The sequence below is a fragment of the Toxotes jaculatrix genome, chromosome 11, assembly GCF_017976425.1.
Source record: "Toxotes jaculatrix isolate fToxJac2 chromosome 11, fToxJac2.pri, whole genome shotgun sequence".
Classification (NCBI taxonomy): domain Eukaryota; kingdom Metazoa; phylum Chordata; class Actinopteri; family Toxotidae; genus Toxotes; species Toxotes jaculatrix.
The window spans coordinates 14,829,017-14,846,433 of NC_054404.1; the positions used below are offsets into that span (position 1 = coordinate 14,829,017).

Genomic DNA, 17,417 nt, shown 5'->3' on the forward strand with positions numbered 1-17,417 from the left:
CCTTCCCACCCCCACAAACATATGCCTGGCCACTACAGTACAGGCTGTTTCAACATTGAAAGACTGCGCTCTGCTCTGGGTGCCGCTGGGTGCTGGAGGCACTGCAACAGCGCCATCTACCGGATTCACTGGAATTATTGTCATCTCTAATACTGACAGATAATACAGAGAATACAATGTACCAGCTGTACTCCGTTAGACCTGAGGGATCTGAACGACCACTTTAGTACCTTTACATCTATCAGAGGACCCCAACCTTTTTTATGCAAGGTAATCCAAATATATGCATAAAAATTTCCAATAGTTTTTCCAGTACTTTAAAACTGAATCTGCTGTCTTCTCTGGCCCCCACAAGGACCCCTTGTGGCCCCTGAATCTTAGTCTGCACAGATGTGCACTTATAGTGACTCATCTTTCTCACTTTTATCTGATATAAAGTGTCTGCACAGTATTTTTTTTTTTCTCTGGCTTTGTGGCTCCAAAAGTCCAATCAGTGACCTGTGAAGCACACTGTAGTCTGTGGCAGTCTTACTTTGTAAATGAGCTCTTTCTGGTCTTTTTCCCTCAAGCTGTCACATTCAGACAGGCACAGTGAGTCTCCCTGGCACAAGATGAGGTTTTTATTCAGAAGACTATCAAGCAAAGAAAAACAATGGGAATGTTAGGCAGAAGCACATTAAAATTTCACAATTGTCTTGATGATATTAATATCTGTCAAACAGTAAACCCCTGTTTGTGTTTTGGGAAATATATGTCAGTTGTCCCTTTAAATTTTAACACATTTCTGCCAAAACATGACTCACAACCCTTAATAATTTGCTCCTTCTTTCTTGCCATTTCTTGCTTTGTTTTCCTGGTACTTCTATTGTTGTGGTTTACTTTATGTATAGCTGTGTTTTATGAATGTGAAAGAAAGAATTTGCCTTCACAAAGGCAAAGGTTCTGTAACCAGAGAGTTTTTTTCCCCGCAACTATCTCTATAGATTTTGCAGCAATTCACAGGTCACTGGGTTTTATTCATACTCTACTTTATCTTAAGGAGTCCACTGGCATTTTAAGATGATATGATGGCAAGGCCTGTATTTCAGATGTGTGAACAGAGACAGACATTAAACAGTAGAAATGTTGCTTCTGTTCAATATCACAGAATCAAAGACAATTACAAGGATATGACTGATTACATCCAATCAGAGTTGTGCTTCCAGTAATGGGGTAATTATGTTCACTGGTGGTGATCATGTCTGCTTGGAAATTAAAATCAAGTATCTGTATTCATCTCTTGTGTTCAGGAGTGTGAATTGTACAGCATTAACAGTACACTTAGTGTTTTTTGTTATTAAAAAAAAGTGACTCGTGACTGTCAGCAAGGTCTTCAAAGGAAACTTTCTCACACATTAACCTAAAGATGATGTACATTTCACTGTATATTTATCCATCAACTGAGACAAAGTTTAGACAAAGAGTATTATTTTCTGTCGCTTCCTAGATAAACCTGAGCAGTACATGCAGTTCCAACAATCAGGATGAGTGGAGCTCTACCTTGCATGAGGAATAGGGTAGTGTTGCCCATCAGTTCCAGGTCTGCGATCCACTCGCTGCATTGCGTCGGCATCCTGTGGGATCCAGACTGCGGAGAGCAGCACAAGTACACCCAGCTGTTTTTTGAAGACAGGTTTTTTATCGATCAGTGACCAACGACACCTCACATGTCCACACATTTGGGGAGGAGGGGGGGTCCTGTGCTTACTCAAGCAAAAAAGTGGAGTCTACTCATCAATAAGCGGGTCAGCACCTCCCATCGACAGTCTTAGGGAGGAGAGGATCAGGTTCATCTTGCATAATGCCCCTCTCAACTTCACAGCTCAGCCAAGGCCAAATCAGTTTTCACTGTTCGACATCCTGCTTTGCCAAAACTAAATGATATGGACACCTTTTCCTGGGAGACACAGTTCATAATTATCAAAACAGTTTATATAAAAGGATTGTTGATGTGTTCAAGTCCTTCACTGCTTCCACTTCAGCAGACTTCTAATAGCAATTTGATTGGTGCCCCCAATCTACAGGGCACTGCACTCCTTTCTAAATATGGATCAGAGATGAAATGAGAGCCAAAGCTCAAGGCCAGGAAACATAAAATGAACACAGTGAGGATGATCCAAATTCGTGGTTCACACACAAAACAAGATATTGATTAAAATAATATTTTTTCCTAATGATCCATTCATTTTCATTAAACCAGTTCCAATTAAATATTTTGTCTTGTTATAGCAAGAAAAACATAGGTCTAACTAATAACATTAACAATGGCTCCATTTCATTAAATGTCTCTGTAAGTCATGACAGTGAACTAGCCTTCACAGTGCCATGAAAAATGAAAAGCAGCCATTTTCAGAGTTATTTATGTCATTTAATAGCTTTTCACTGCTACCTGACATGTCAAAGCATCCGTCATGAAAAAGGTGTCTGAAGTTCTCTCACAGCTGAGTTGTTGGCCTGTGCAAAACTGGTGTAACCGGAGGTAATCAATAATGGCACTAAATTAAATTCTACTGTGTTTTCCCTGCAAAATATATGCAAAGACAAAGGTCTCTACAAGCTGTAACTTACACTGTAATATTAGATTTTTTTTTGTTTTGATTGGAGACTTTATTACTCTATATTTTTTATTGCATTTTGCATATTTACATATATGCATGTACATATTTACATTGCATATTTAATGTCCATAGGTCCTGTTTCTACAGTTTTTCCAAATGAACATATGAGAGTCCATATGTATCTATAACTTAGACATATTTTAAAGTGCATGGGGTCCAGGTTACTTGTGCCATCTGCAGTCATGGAAAAAACAGAGCAAGACCAGGATCAAGATTTCTGTCTCCTTCATCATAACCTCCCCTTTAGCTCTTTTCCCTCAAAAGCTTGTATAATTCAGGGCTTAGTCAGAAACAAAAGCCTGCATGTTAGAAACCTTAAGCTACTTTCTCCATTATTTCTCTCATCCTCCTGTGTCCAGTTGCATACAGTTTAAAAAAAAATAATGTATGATGCAAATCCTCTCTCTTCACACCATCAATATTTAATGGGTCTCTCAGCCTGGAAACAGTGTGACAGACCACTGCTGATTGGCCGATTCAGGAAGAGAAGTGAAACTCTGAGCCAGTAAAAAAAGGTCATATTCATTATCGCGTTTTTAAGTACTTAGACACTCTGTCAACATTTTATTTCTCATTGCTCAGTGGTTGATTATTGACTTTTGCATTTGCATATGCCAACATGAGGAGCAAGTTATTACAATGATCCAGAGAGACGCATCTATCCCTCTGTTGCTGAAGAAGGCCGTATCTGTTGAAATGTTATTTCAGCCAGAAGGAAACATAACCTTTATGCAGTCGGCACCCTGTAGTCCCAAGGGCCTGTGTGATTTCTTCAGGGTATATTTGTTATTCAGCTGCCATTATTGGTAAGGTTGACACACAGCAGGAGAGTAACCAGCAGAATCTCTAAGGATGGGAGGACCTGCTGATGCTATTATGTGTCAACATCGTGAACCAGTTAGCTGCCCAGGCAAAGAGCTCTGGAGGGAAGAAAAGCCTGGCAACTTCTGTCTACTTTTCTGGCCAGCTTTAACTGCCCTAATTTCCATTCTCAGACATTCCCTTTTCAGTTTTGTTGATCAAAAAGAAAGACAAAAATATATGATTAAAGTTCTGGAAGTAGCCCCTTCTTGTGCTGCTATTAATATTAAAAGACACCTCTGAGATACCAGGAAAAAAATGGCACTTCAGAGCTGCTTTTCAAACGAATTTCACAATAGTTCACAAAGAGTGTGCTGTCAAATAAACACAGTCGTGACTAAACTGGGTTCCCCTCCAGCTGAAATGTATCACTTTTGACCATTAGTCATTCACATTCATACTGAAAATGGAACCAACATAGTAAAATCTGTCCACTTTATATGTAAATCCTCCTGATTTTTGTGTCTTAGACAAGGTGTCCCTCTCCTGTGATAAATGTCTGCTTTGCATATTTGTTGTCCAATTTTGCCAAAGGGGATTTGGAGTAATTGGTCACCCTGTGTTGCAGAGGAAAAACTCTCCACTGTGCTTCTCCAAGTCCTGAAGGTTGTCTGACATTCACTTGCTTCAAACAAGAAAAACTGCTTCCTTTGAATATTTATAACCAATTATTTTCAGTGAGTTTTGGGGTGTAAAGACTTGGAGAAGGAAGAATCAACCAACTTTCAGATTATTTCGAATGCATTCTGATAGGGTTGAATAACTGACACGACAGTTAAACAAGCCAGTGTTGGTCTCTTCATGGGTTTATGATTTGATACAAATTGTGTTGTTCAAGGGCACATGGCTCTGCCTTTTGTCATCTAATTAGTGGCCACAACATCTTTTCACATGCTTGCTCAGCTGAATATCACACTCAGATCTGATTAACCCGGACGTCAGCTTTAGTGGGACGACATAGTGGAAAAGACAGAAAAAAAAACGTGGGCCGTGCTGTTGCGTTTCCAAGAGCTGCTTCATCTGTTTCAGCATGACTGATGATGTTTCAGAAGAAAACAGCAGCAGATTAATTTTTTTTTCTCCTGTTCCTATTCTCATGCATTCGTGTTTGTTATCCAGCACTTTTAAAATGTGCATGTGCTCAATTGTATGGAGCAAGTCTGGATCTTCTCCAAACATCACACATTACAAAGATGGAGGTTTCACTGCAAAATGGCTGTGAAACAGAGAGAGAGGATGCCTATGGCTGCAGCATCCACTTGCCCCTTCTTCTCTTGTCTCCTCCCTAACTCTGGTCCTGTCAGCTTGTCTCATCTCTCATACATTCAAGAGTAGGCAGCATGTACGTCCTGCCAAGAAAACAGGACTGCCATGTATGACCACAACCTCAAATGCACAGCTCCATATTTCATTTTAGTGACTTATCGACCACAATGAATAAAACTAAAGCCACGCTATCATTTAGATAATGTAATCAACGCTCCCTTTACATCAGCAAAATGAAACCGTCGTGTTTGCAGTAGCAAATGAGAGCAGTTACAGAGTTGGCAGTGGGGAATGTTTGTGCTTGAGGCCTCCTGCATTCCCATAGTCCCAGTGTGTGCGTCAGGATATAAATAGAGCTGCTCCACCATCAGAAAGCGGCGCTATAGGGGAGATGCCAGTCGTCGCCTCGGTTCAGTCCAACCCGCCCCCCTGTCCTGGATGACCCCTGAGTCCTTGGACCACTAGCGCATGAGAAGCAAAAGCTGCAACAATAGACTTGATGTAAAACCTGACTGATGAAATGTCAAGCATTACACAATATTCTCTGGGGCGTTTCTGTCGTATGTGTGTTGCTGTCTTGGGCTTTGCTGGAGTGAGCATTTGATCTATGCACAACAAGCTATAACACAACAGTCTTGCATTATTTGTATACCAATGCAATTTGGATTCCTTGAAGAATAGTTTCAGACTGAGTGAGTGTAATGCTGCATTTCTCAATTTCAGCACAGAGATTAAAAATCCTTCCATACACAGGGTTCAAACATTAGGCCGAATTCTTTTATCTTCACAGATCAGGCTCAGGTAATTTCCTGTGTGTACATGAATGATGAAAAAAGATCAAATAGCAATATTCATGACAAGAAGCAGCTGGTAAATTTCAGCCTGGTGTGTAGAGCTGGGCCTTCAGGGGATAGCGCTGTTCTGCCCTGATACACTCCTGACTGACAGCCTGGCTGCGTCTACTGACAATTGTACTGCATGCACGAGTTTGTGCGTGGGTACAAATTAAAAGCAAATAAAAAAGAGAAACGATGGGGCATTAGGAGATATGATGTCCTAAAGGGTAAGTGTAATTCAGCCCGCCATGAGCTAATAATCAAAGGTATTTTGCTGGAGTCTCCGGAGTGAGCAAATGCAATCTCATTTTGCTGTGAGCACAGACCTTGCTTGTGCCCGCAGAGCGATTCATTTCCAACTTAATATTGTTTTTCTTTTTACAAACCCCACAAAAACTCCTTCATTCATATTTAGTAGGATGCAAATTCTTCTTAAACGGGGACACTGTTTGGATATTGTCAGACCAGTTCCAGATATTCCAGCCTGCACCACCTGCTGCCAGACACTAAGAGCAGCAGCAGAAACGTTGCACTGCCACCTGCAGGCAATGAATGAATGGGCTGTACTTTTTTGGTCCACAGTTTGTATTTTAAACCTGCACAACGCACATTAAAAGATATTTACGATTTGCAATGCAATGTTTACAGACATGCACAATGCGTAATTTAAATTTAAGCAGATTTCATCCTTTAAGGCAGGGATTCTGGTCAGATCACAGTCTGATTTGTTACAATCACATTAAGTAAATGAACAGACACAATTACTACTCCGTGCTGATTGTGAATATGGAAGATTTGTACTGTATAAAGCTGGCTGCCATCCTTAACATTTATTTCCAATTACGGTGCGCGCACAGGTAATTGTGTTCTCACAACGTGTAACCAATAAGTAGTTTGCCAGGAGCTGCCTTCCCCTCATCTTTATTCAGGCAGTTAAACCCGATAACATGGATGTCGGCTCAGTGGCTCTGCAGAAAGAGGTGCCTGTCAGACGTAATTACACTTCTGTTCAATAAGAAACACAGTTGCCGAACAAAACAAAGCATTGCAGTCTTTTTTCTTTAGAATTTGTTAGGCGAGGGACCGGCACTCTAAACACACCAAATTAAATTTACCCTCCTTAGAGAGATGCATGAAGCCTGTAGCCATAAAATACAATACGCTCTAATACTGGGATGAATGCTGAGGTTGAAAGACATCAGATAATCAAAGACAGATCAAGAAACAAAACAACTATGTATCTAGGATGAGTGTTTTATTTAGTATTTATTGATGTACATGTTTCTTTTTGCCATATACTGTAGTCGTACCAAAGCCTCTGCATGTCCTGCAAATTTGAAAGCTTTACGTCTTGTTCTTTGCATGTTCTCATAAGAAACGTCTTTCCACATCATCTTCAACTTCAATTACTGCTCTTCTGTGATGGAGACAAAGATGTGCTAAACATCCATCTCTATTTCATATTCAAAGATTAGATGAATGACTAAAACAGTGTATTGAAGTACCAACAATGTGATTCTTTCTTTAAAAGCAAAAAAAGACCCTACAAGATAATCACATTCATTGCCATTTGTTCTGCTCTTCTTTCCGATACACTCGAGTGGTTTTGTGTGTACAAAAGCCTGGCAACTACACACAACTCTCACCCTCACTTGTATTCATTTGAAGTACACTTTTATGGCAAATACATGTTATATAATCACACGTGTTGCTGCAGGCAGACAGCTGAAACCGCTATCAGAGCACAATACCCCATGACCTGCCACTGAATCAGTTCGTTTCCTGGCTTTTTGGCACTGAGCATATGCACAGTAGTAACTCTGGATAATCCAGTCAGTGGGATAAAAATGATGAACAAACAAGTTAAATGAAGTAATAACAAACCAACACTTTATTTAAGACACACTGAGATTTTACAGTTCATGGATTCACTTCTTATGCTGAAATGAATTTTACAGAAAACCTTGGTGCTCCTTGGCAATCCTGTATTACAATATTGGTATTGTAACACTAAAATACTCACCTGGGCATATGTATGTACAGTATGCACCACAACATCTGAGGAGATATGTACAGAAACTTATGATTCCAAATATTCCAAACCTGTCAGTTTTGTCAGTGTAAATAAATTATAACAGTATGCCTGCATTTGTAATCCTTGACACAATGTTTACTCCCTGAACAGAACTAGAACTACTTTACCTGACAGCTCTCACCCTACACAAACTGTGTGTAGACAAACACTGTCGAAAACAGTAACGCTGGAGGGTCCGAGCCTTGACATCAATCTACTTAATGTATCTACAAAACAGTGAAACATCTCATAGTAAAAGAGAATCCCCAACTTGGCAAAATTCTAGTTCTTCTTTTTTCTCAGCAGACATTATGAACAGCATCAATGCTTCACAGTTTACATGAAGGCCCAGACTGGTGAAAAAAAAAAAAAAATGAACAACAATCCCACTGATCCATAAAACACAATATTACAGATCAGTGAGTAACTCAGATGCTGACACAGTCAAAGCTAGTTTTGCAAGTGGTCGTGACGCCTTGCTGCAGCTCACCTGCACACGCCGTTTCAAATATAACTTACTCACTACTAAACTAACGGAGCCAGCAGAACAACAAGAAGTCGGTGCTGCGCTCTGGTCAGGCCTTGAATCTCACGGTAGCAAACAGCATAAAAAACATTACATTCAAGACTTTATAAAAGGCTGCGACTGTGTCTTGATGTAGCAGAGAAGATGAGGTCAGAAATTCAGCGGCAAACGGAGACTGAAACATTAGAACGGTACAGCGGTGTGCTGCGCTGTGTGTGTGTGTGGGTGTCTGCGCCAAACAGAATATTAGAGGACGGATAATCACATGAAATTAGTGCTTCTGTCAGAACATTTTACCTCCTGCTAAAAATGTATTTTAAAAAAAATACACAGAGGAGTTCAATGTCAGTGTCATACATACTTGCAAGTGTATACCCATTGGTTTAAATTCAAATGACGGAACGTTGTCCTTGGTTGATGAGATTAAAAACTGATGTGGTAGACAACCAGGACTGGGATGTTTCAATTCAAGCTGCACTCCTTGAATTTACAGTTTCAAGTTTCCCTATTTTTAGTACAGAATTACTTTCATAAATTACTAACAAAATTTTGTAAACCTTCCTTGTGTCATATCGAAAAATATACATTTTGACATTCAAGTGATGTAAATACAGTAAAATAGTTTTCTGTTCAATGCCTTGCCCTTTTCTAGTTTAAAGCAACTTAGCCATTATAGCCATTATCCACAACAGAGGTAACATTATCTTTTCCATTAAAAATATCTCCTGTTTTACAGATGAAATCTTTGGAACCATGTCTTTCATCTTTCAGAAAAATCCCAAACAGCTATTTTTTTTCTCTGTACTACTGCCTGGTTCCACTACATGTGCAAACAGAGCTCTCTTTATTGACTGTAAAATGCAACGGGCCAGCCAGCCTCTCTGTGGTTCCCTTTTTTTTAAGCTGGGCTAACCTCTCTTCCCTTTTCACACAGTCCAGCACACATTAAGCCTTTCAGACAAATCAATAAATTATAGTGCTTATCACCACACACGGACAACTCTGAAATAGTACTGCAACATGTTGAGAAAAAACACATATCTGCAGACAAATATTTTCCCTTACATGAAATGCGACAAATGTGGAGCGCAACCAGAATAGTTAACGCCTCTGTAAAGATGAGCCAAAAGTGCAACAAAACATAGATCGCAAGACTGCGTTCTTACATGTAGACTAAATTGGTTCACTTATTGTTTTTAAAATGCATTGTCTGTTCTTTCATGCTTTGTTCACGATCGACTGCAACCTCTTTTTCAGTAAACCATATCACTCGCATCATGTAAAGTAAAAACAGGCCTCTGAATACACGATACTAAATCTTCTTGTCAAAGTTTCACCTGATAAAATAATGTTAATAAAAAAAATATGAATGCAAATGAAATATTAATGAATTACTTGTGCTGTTTTTATGTTTAGGCTGCACTTTGGCTCATCTTTCAGAGGTGTCTCAATTCTAGATGGCACTATACATCTTTTACCCGATTATGTACATTCCACATACCGTCGAGCATCATTTATAAGATACACACATATTTATGTACTATTTTGTGACAGACTACAGATAATTTTCCTACATTTCATCTAGATTTAAGAGACCAATTACTTTCTAAAATGTTCCTAAATATGCAATAAGTAATACAGCTCATAAAGGAGCTTGGCTCCTGTGAGTCATAAATGCAGCAGAAGGCTTTTCTTTTATCAGTGACTTTGTCTTTAGAGTTCCTGTTAAAATATTAATTTTCTCCCTAATTAATGTGCATATTTTTTTATCTCTGCTGCATAGCACTATATTCTCAGTATTGTGGTTCCATAATGGAGATTGTTTGCTTGATCTGAAGTCTCAACTAGTTTTACTACTAAAATTTGCAGGGCTGAGCTTTGCAGAATGCCTACAGCTGAGACTTATGATCTACTCACTCTATCTACTTTTAGTCTTGCGTGCATTAACCCCCCTACTTTCATATTCTCAACCTTCAGCAGGTGTTTGCTCTGAATTTAGTTTACTGAATCATGGGGTCATCGTTGGGAGAAGTCAGGGTTGGGACACTAACAAATGGCTGGGTTTTGTCTTCGTTATGGGCTGTGGCTCGGTTGGCAACAGTAGTGAAGGACAGGTGGTCGTGCTCCAAAATGGCGAGGCGGTCCTGCGGCTTCTCCTTCTTCAGGTAGAACATCTTCCTCAGCTGCTTCAGCTGCTGCAGCTCGCAGAAGGTCTCCAGCACCACCAGCATGACTATCAGACCCAGGATCAGGTAGACTGACGAGACAAACGCACAGGCAAGGAAAGGGATTGCAAGAAATATGATTAATTCGCTGCAGAGAGTAGTATTATTAAAAAATATTCAAAAACAAACCATAACCATACACTTTCTATAAATTCTCTGTAGGTCATTCTATTGAAAAAACATAAATAATACATTTCTTCAATATGGTCCCACAAGCTGTCGTTTATGTGCACTGACACAAGAGGGCAGTGGGTAGCTGGCCATGTTCACAAGAAGCGTGTGTGTGCTTTGTTGAAGAGAGGAGGAGAAACAGAGAGAAACTGTTTCAGAGAATGCTGGAAATTCCCCCACACCCCATTTACGTGCACATGTAAAGTCTTTCATTTAGTGGCTTCCACTTGACATGAGCGAGCCATCTTTGCCAACACCCAACATGAAAAACACCCCAAAACCCACTAGAAACCCAAGATTTGTTTAGATCACTATGTGAACTCTCTAAGCCACAATACAACTACTCTATTCGCACTATTACCATTTATAGTACTACTGTACTACTACAAAAATAGTAAAAAATATTACAGCACTGTAATAACACATTTTACTGTGTATTGGGATTTAACTGCTTTTTGTTTGGACTCAGTTAAGAAGGCAGATCACACTGTATGCATGCAGAAAATGGCTACGCCCTTAAAGGCAAACCACAAAAGCAATGACTGCAGATCACAAAAGGCACTGGCAAAAATCAACACTTCAGCAAATGCCACAAACTGTTCAATATTAGCTCTTCTGTTTCAGTGCCTCCAAATGTCATTACAGATAATGGTGATGTCACTTCCAATATGGACATGTAATTTTTCACAGAGGAAGTTGTACAAATGTGTCCTGAGTCATTTTGTACAAACAAACACATTCTGTCACAGCCTCCTCTCCTCCTTCAGACTGGCACATTGTGCCTACTGAATGACGTCTCCCTGGCTGGTGGGTACCACACGCCCACATCACTGTGCGTTAAAATGGAGTTTGACTTTGCTTTTTGTTTTGTTTTTTTTATTCTAGTCACTATTTGCCCCTGAAAGTGCTGCTGACAGCAAACTGCACAAGTCACCCAGAAAAGGCAATCAATGCCTTGCTGCACTGCTTCAGGCCATGGCCCAGTTTTTATCTTAGCAGTGCCACTGTGTTGTTTTATCACAGCAGCTTAACAACATCCAAAGTGTAGAAATAATTGCTATTGAAAACTGATTCCTTTGAACAAGCTTTGCATTGTTTAGAGGAGTATTACTGATCGGTTGAAGCACATAGTTCAAGTTTTGAAATTTTTTAATAGGCCATTTTAAAATCAATAGTGACGATTCCTAATATATCCTTCAGTGCAGTAAAACCATAAATCCTATCTATTTTGGTGTCTAACCCAAAGCTGTTTTGTATGGATTAAAAATTAAAGAGCTATAACTCACTTCTGACTTTACTGTAAGTTAAACTGTGATAAAGCTTTTACTACCATGTATATTAAAAGCTATATCTGTAATAGGCTTATACCTCCAAGTATAAACCTCAGCTAAATCTTATCCATTAGCCCATTAAATAATAACATAAAATTTGTGCTTGCCATATTGCACATGGTATAATACTTTTTACATAAGCTTTCCCTAAACAGGTCAAAAAATGGACCCAGCTGATTGTGTCACAACCAGGTAAGTCAAAGTTCACCATCATAAAACCCTCTCTATGTATTATTCTCACATCAAGAACTGATTACAACATAAACTCTGAGAAACTGTCACTATTTGAGAGACCATTACTATACTACATGTTAGACAGTGTGGCCCAAATCATACAGGATTTGTAGGGTTTTATAGCCGGATTGTTTTATGGCTCAATAAGGAAGAAAAGTGTTGTTCCTCCATTGCAAACAATTGAAACAGTAATATCCTCTTTGCAACAGGAACCATAAGGGTTTATGAGAAATGTCACACTGATTTAAAACACAGGCACTAACAATATCACTGCCATGTGCCCGTCGTCTCATTCATAATATCTTCTGGGAACAGTAATTAGACCAAAGTGTTGCATTTAATTTGACAATGATATATGCTGTTTAAAATGCTCCACATAGTACCATTAAAACATCTCAATAAGGATGAAAATTGATAGTAAGTGAGAGGAATACATTTTAGACCTTCCACCTTACCTTGCTGTGGAAATAGCTCCAAATACAAAGAATCATCAGCACTCACCAGTGATGCCCACTTTGTACAGCTCCCTGAACCTCTGATTAGCAGCTTCTCCAGGTACGTAGTCTCCCAGGCCGATGGTGCTCAGGGAAATGAAGCAGAAGTAGAAGGACTCCAGGAAGTTCCAGTTTTCCTCCAGCGCTGAGAAGATGGCAGCGGGGATGAGGAAGAAGCAAGAGACGGCCAATGAGGCGAGCAGAGTGGCGTGAACGATGGCCACCAGCGGCTTGGACAGGCCCCAGCGCGTGTGGATGTACATGATCGGCCTCCGTGTGCTGAATACCATGATCCTTTGCACCACGGCAGTGAGGAAGAGGAGGGTGAAGGGGATCCCAATCACCGAGTAGATAATGCAGAAGGCCTTCCCACCATCTGACAGAGGTGCTGTGTGACCATATCCTGCACAAAAATACACATGACAGAAAGTGTTTCAGTTATATTGTTATTATGAAAGCCACACAACATTTGCTACTGAACACATGATGTTAGTCTGTATTTCCTCCAGAATCTCACTGGCCCTATCATGTCAGGTGTGAAATTATACACATATAGGTAAATATTTACCAACAGAATGGATTTATAAGTTCACTGTATACGTGTGTCACATCACGATTTCTTATTTCAGCACTGCTATATTACATTTACGCACTATGTATTTACACTGTGATGTTTACAGTTCTAGTTTGTTTGTTTACTGAGGACATTTTTAATGTTTTAAAGTGTTTAATATGATGAAATACTTTGATTCAGATACAGTATAATGATGCATTATTTACATTTTAGCACTTCATTATAGGCAAAAATTGGGTAAATGCCCTTAAAATACACAGGAGCAGCACAAAAACAACTCCTCTTCAAATGTCTCTCTCTGTGCTCACAACATTACCAGTCCTGCATTTGACTGCTGATGGACAATATAAAGCACAGAGAATTATTATTGTAAATTTGTGTGGTATTTCTGTTTTTCAGTATCTGTGCGAGCCTGCACATCGTCTCCTCCACCAGGTTTTGGAATTCAGCCTGTTTCTGGCTTATTTAAGCTTTATTTATACAGAATAGGTTGGCTGAGCATACATGCTATTTTAAAGCAATTCCCTGAAATAGAAAAACAGGAACAGAAAGAGTAATTTGTTACATATATGAGTATTAAACAGAATAAGAGACAATAAACAAGGTTCAGGGTCAGCTGCAGCAATTGCAATTGGCAGGTAAAGGACAGTTACTGAGAACAGACTTGAAGTTATGTCATGTTGATGTGAAGGAGGCATCGCTTTAAAAACCTAACATGTTCTCGTGAGGTGGACTTAACAAGAGTGTTAAAAATGCCATGGCTCACTAACTAAAGAGTGCAAATGAGGAAAGAGCAGTATGTCTGCTTGTGATATATGTTGTTCCCAAACAACTTACTTACGTTCAGCTCTTGACATTTCTTAAACACGATGCAGCTACTTCTTTTAAGAATAAAATGAATATATGGCTGCTCACAGGTTCCTGCCCCTTTTTTCCTCAGGTGAGGATGCCATCATGGTCGCTGGTAATATATTTTGTAACTACTCTATTACAAAGAGTCTGAGCTCTACTTGAGCTGGGTGTCACGCAAATGTCTGTTTTACCATCAACAGAATTTTGCTGAGACTGAAAACAAGTGCTTTATGCAACCAGGCAGCCGCTGCTGTACATGGTATCTGCACAATCGCATATGTTGAAACCTCACAGATAACTCTGCTGCCATGTGGTCAGACTAAAGTTCCTTACAGGCTATTCTGAGTGACAAGTATCTGCAAGCCGCATTCTTTTGTGCAATGCAGAAAATGACTCCATGAGCAGTGTCGTGCAAAACAGTCCAAATGCCTACAGACAAAACATACAAAACAGTTTGTTCAGAGGATTTGCCTAAATTAGAATCAGCGATTTCCTGGGGGGAGAAAGGAAGGCCATGTTGACATATACCTTATCAAGTTTGTGTGCTTCTGTCCCTGACACTGAATATAGGTCTGCTTCTGTCTGAAATACAGCAATATGCACTGTATACTTTGCCACAGGGCTGCTCCTTTGCAGAAAAATATGTTTATCAAAGACTGAGCTGAATGCAAAGCAGTGATCCCTGTGCCAACATAAATGCAAGACAGAAAAACATATAGGCTAAGCTTGTACCTTAATAACTATATAATTACATCAAAACTCGATATTAACATGTTTTAATTTGAGGATAAAGCTACCAAACAGCTTTACAGCCTGACTGAAATCTCGGGATAACTTTTGATAAAATGTGTTCATTTACACCACAGTTCTCACATTCTGATTTTTTTTTTTTTAATTTTTGTTTCCACCACCTGCCTATTTTTTTCCGCAGGCCATAGGTTTCTGTGGCCTAGTGGCGGCTCGGGTGCGCTGCAAATCAGAGGTGGTGTTTTGTTAAAATGACAAAAAGCTAACATAAAGAAGCCCCAAAAAGAGAGTCCACTTAAAACTGATTCTGGCTGAATGCATGTACTATATATTTTCCTCTTTTTTTCTATATTTCTGATGCTGCGCACCTGGCCGTCTGCAGCATCACCTACACCGTCCAGCCTGAGCCTATCGGTGGTGACCTAGACTTACCTGTGGTGGACAGCACGGTGCTCGCGAAAAACAGCGCAGAGGTGAAGTCCCAGTTCCAGTTAGCTGAGGCGTTGTTGAGGATAGAAACCCCATAGTTACTGGCATCCAGCGCTTTTTTAAGGAACCGCTCCAGGCGCTCTTCGGATAGACATTCATTTTCCTGGAGGAACTGTTTTTTAATGGCCCTCAGCTCCTGGCGCAGGACGTCTTCATAAGGCAGCTCGACCGAAGAGAATACAACAGCGCCGAATATGAGATAAAGCAGATACCCTAAGACTAGAGATACAAAATACCACGTCGATTTGTGACTCTGTATCAAACGCACACAGGAATTGCTGGCTAGAGACTGAAGCATTTTCAAGAGGTATATCACCTCAGTGTTACGTTACGGGTTTAGATGAATATAACGATAAACTAACGTTATTAATTTAACCGCCTCACGTGTGATATTTTCGGGAAATATCCTATAGAAAGGGATGTTGTTTAAGACAAGGCTCAAATGAAGATTCTCTTCCCCCTCCGCGAAACCTAATGTGGCATTTGAGGCTTTCATGTACAGTCGGAAATGTTATTATGATGCTGTAAGAAGAACGGTGTTTTGATTAGAAAAACTGCTTTTTATTTCTGTTTCATAGGCAAAACAAAAAAAAAAAAAAAAACATCTAGACGTCATTTTTTAAAATTATAAATTCTGTTACCAGTATTCCATTTCATTTTTTTTTTCGAAAAGCCCCTCACATAGCAGTGTTCGAACTTCCGAGCTGCAGGTGTTACGTAAAGGCAGCCAGTGATGTGGCGGCGACAAAGGCGCCGTGTGACGTAGGAAGACGTCGTCCTCTCCTCCCAGGTAGTGATCTGTCGAGATGTCTTTCAGTTTCTGTCAAAAGAAAAGGCAACTGTCTCTGTAAAAGAAAGTGATCAGAAGGAGGGAAGTTACAACGCCCCGATACGAAATAGAAACTTTAGAGAGACAGGTTTACACGTTGCTTCAGGGAAAACTGGTCCTTCAGACTGCAGATGAAAGACGCCTTAACATAAGCTTTAAAATTTTTGGTGTACTGGTAGAAGTTACTACAAATTTAGCTGAATAAAGTTTTGTAGTAATCATCACAGATGCAGTTTTGACATGTTATTCTTGATTCTTTATTTGACTCTTTATTTTGTTGCAAGGGTGCATGGGATTTGAGTGGGTGTAATGTTTCCTCCATGAAGCGATAGCCCTAAAGGTTATTTGATTAATAGCACAAATAAAATCCACTGGGGGTGGTTGTTCATCATTTAGGTTGCTGTGTTTAAAAATGAACAAAGGTCAGAATAAGGTCATTGTGCTGACCACATTCTCTTTCATAATCCCAAGAAAAGAAGAGCAGACATCTCTGCTGCTCCTGCAGCCTGCAATTAGATAAGACCTAACTGATACATTTTCCATTAGTTTTCTCAGAGGTTTTTGTGTGATGGGCTATTTCCTGAATCTGTCACAGTACTTCATGTTCTTGAATTACACATGTATTCAATCTCTAGATCTCTAGTTCTTGTTGTGGCTTTCACTCTTGCCTTGTGACAACTGAAACAAACCCTTGAATAAGGGGCTATTAATTTGAGTAGTTCAGGCAGATATTATCAGGTTAACTCTGGCTCCCATTAAGTGTCTGAGTATTAATCAAGAACTGGTGTTTTACTTGTAGATGTTTAGACAGTGTTTTTGTGCAGGAATAAATGGAAAGTGGTAGTTGACCCAAAGTTACCCTTTGTGCATATTATGCCTGGAGCCATACATGTTTGATTGAAATGGGCACATGCCTGGATGGAAGCATTTGTTCTGTTCATTTTTGATTTGGGCCATTTGTGTGAACTTGCACAATTTTATGTATATTAAATGTATTTATGTATATTAAAGTGTCAGCACAAAAACAACACGCATCCTTAGATGTAAACATTAATTTGTACAATTATTTCATTATGTAAATAATGTATGCAACATTACCTTAGCAAGGTTAAATAACCAAGTGGGAAACTGTCCCAGAAACCAAGACCACCAGGGGTCCCCAAAACCGCCGTATTATGAAAGCACAATGTCAACTGACACATTAACAGCCATCAGGTGGGCCTGCTTTATTACCTGGACTCAAGGCCCTGT

At 39.7% G+C, this 17,417-nt stretch overlaps 1 protein-coding gene across 1 annotated transcript; it reads right to left on the reverse strand.

The window, feature by feature from the left end:
- Positions 1 to 7,488: 7,488 nt before the first annotated feature.
- kcnk1b (potassium channel, subfamily K, member 1b) lies at positions 7,489 to 15,812 on the reverse strand. Its single transcript, XM_041050387.1, has 3 exons — positions 15,281 to 15,812; positions 12,683 to 13,078; positions 7,489 to 10,477 (listed from the first exon to the last, which is right to left on the reverse strand). The coding sequence occupies exons 1-3, from the start codon at positions 15,633 to 15,635 to the stop codon at positions 10,221 to 10,223; spliced, it is 1,008 nt and encodes a 335-aa protein (XP_040906321.1). The 5' UTR covers positions 15,636 to 15,812; the 3' UTR covers positions 7,489 to 10,220.
- Positions 15,813 to 17,417: the final 1,605 nt, after the last annotated feature.

What these genes read in the sequence shown, in the direction of transcription:
- kcnk1b (XM_041050387.1), bottom strand. Translation starts at nt 15,635, where the DNA reads ATGCTTCAGTCTCTAGCCAGCAATTCCTGTGTGCGTTTGATACAGAGT. An exon ending in CACCGTGCTGTCCACCACAG is followed by an intron (nt 13,079 to 15,280) that starts GTAAGTCTAGGT and finishes ATTTTTGTGCAG; the next exon opens with GATATGGTCACACAGCACCT. An exon ending in GTACAAAGTGGGCATCACTG is followed by an intron (nt 10,478 to 12,682) that starts GTGAGTGCTGAT and finishes TTGTCTCGTCAG; the next exon opens with TCTACCTGATCCTGGGTCTG.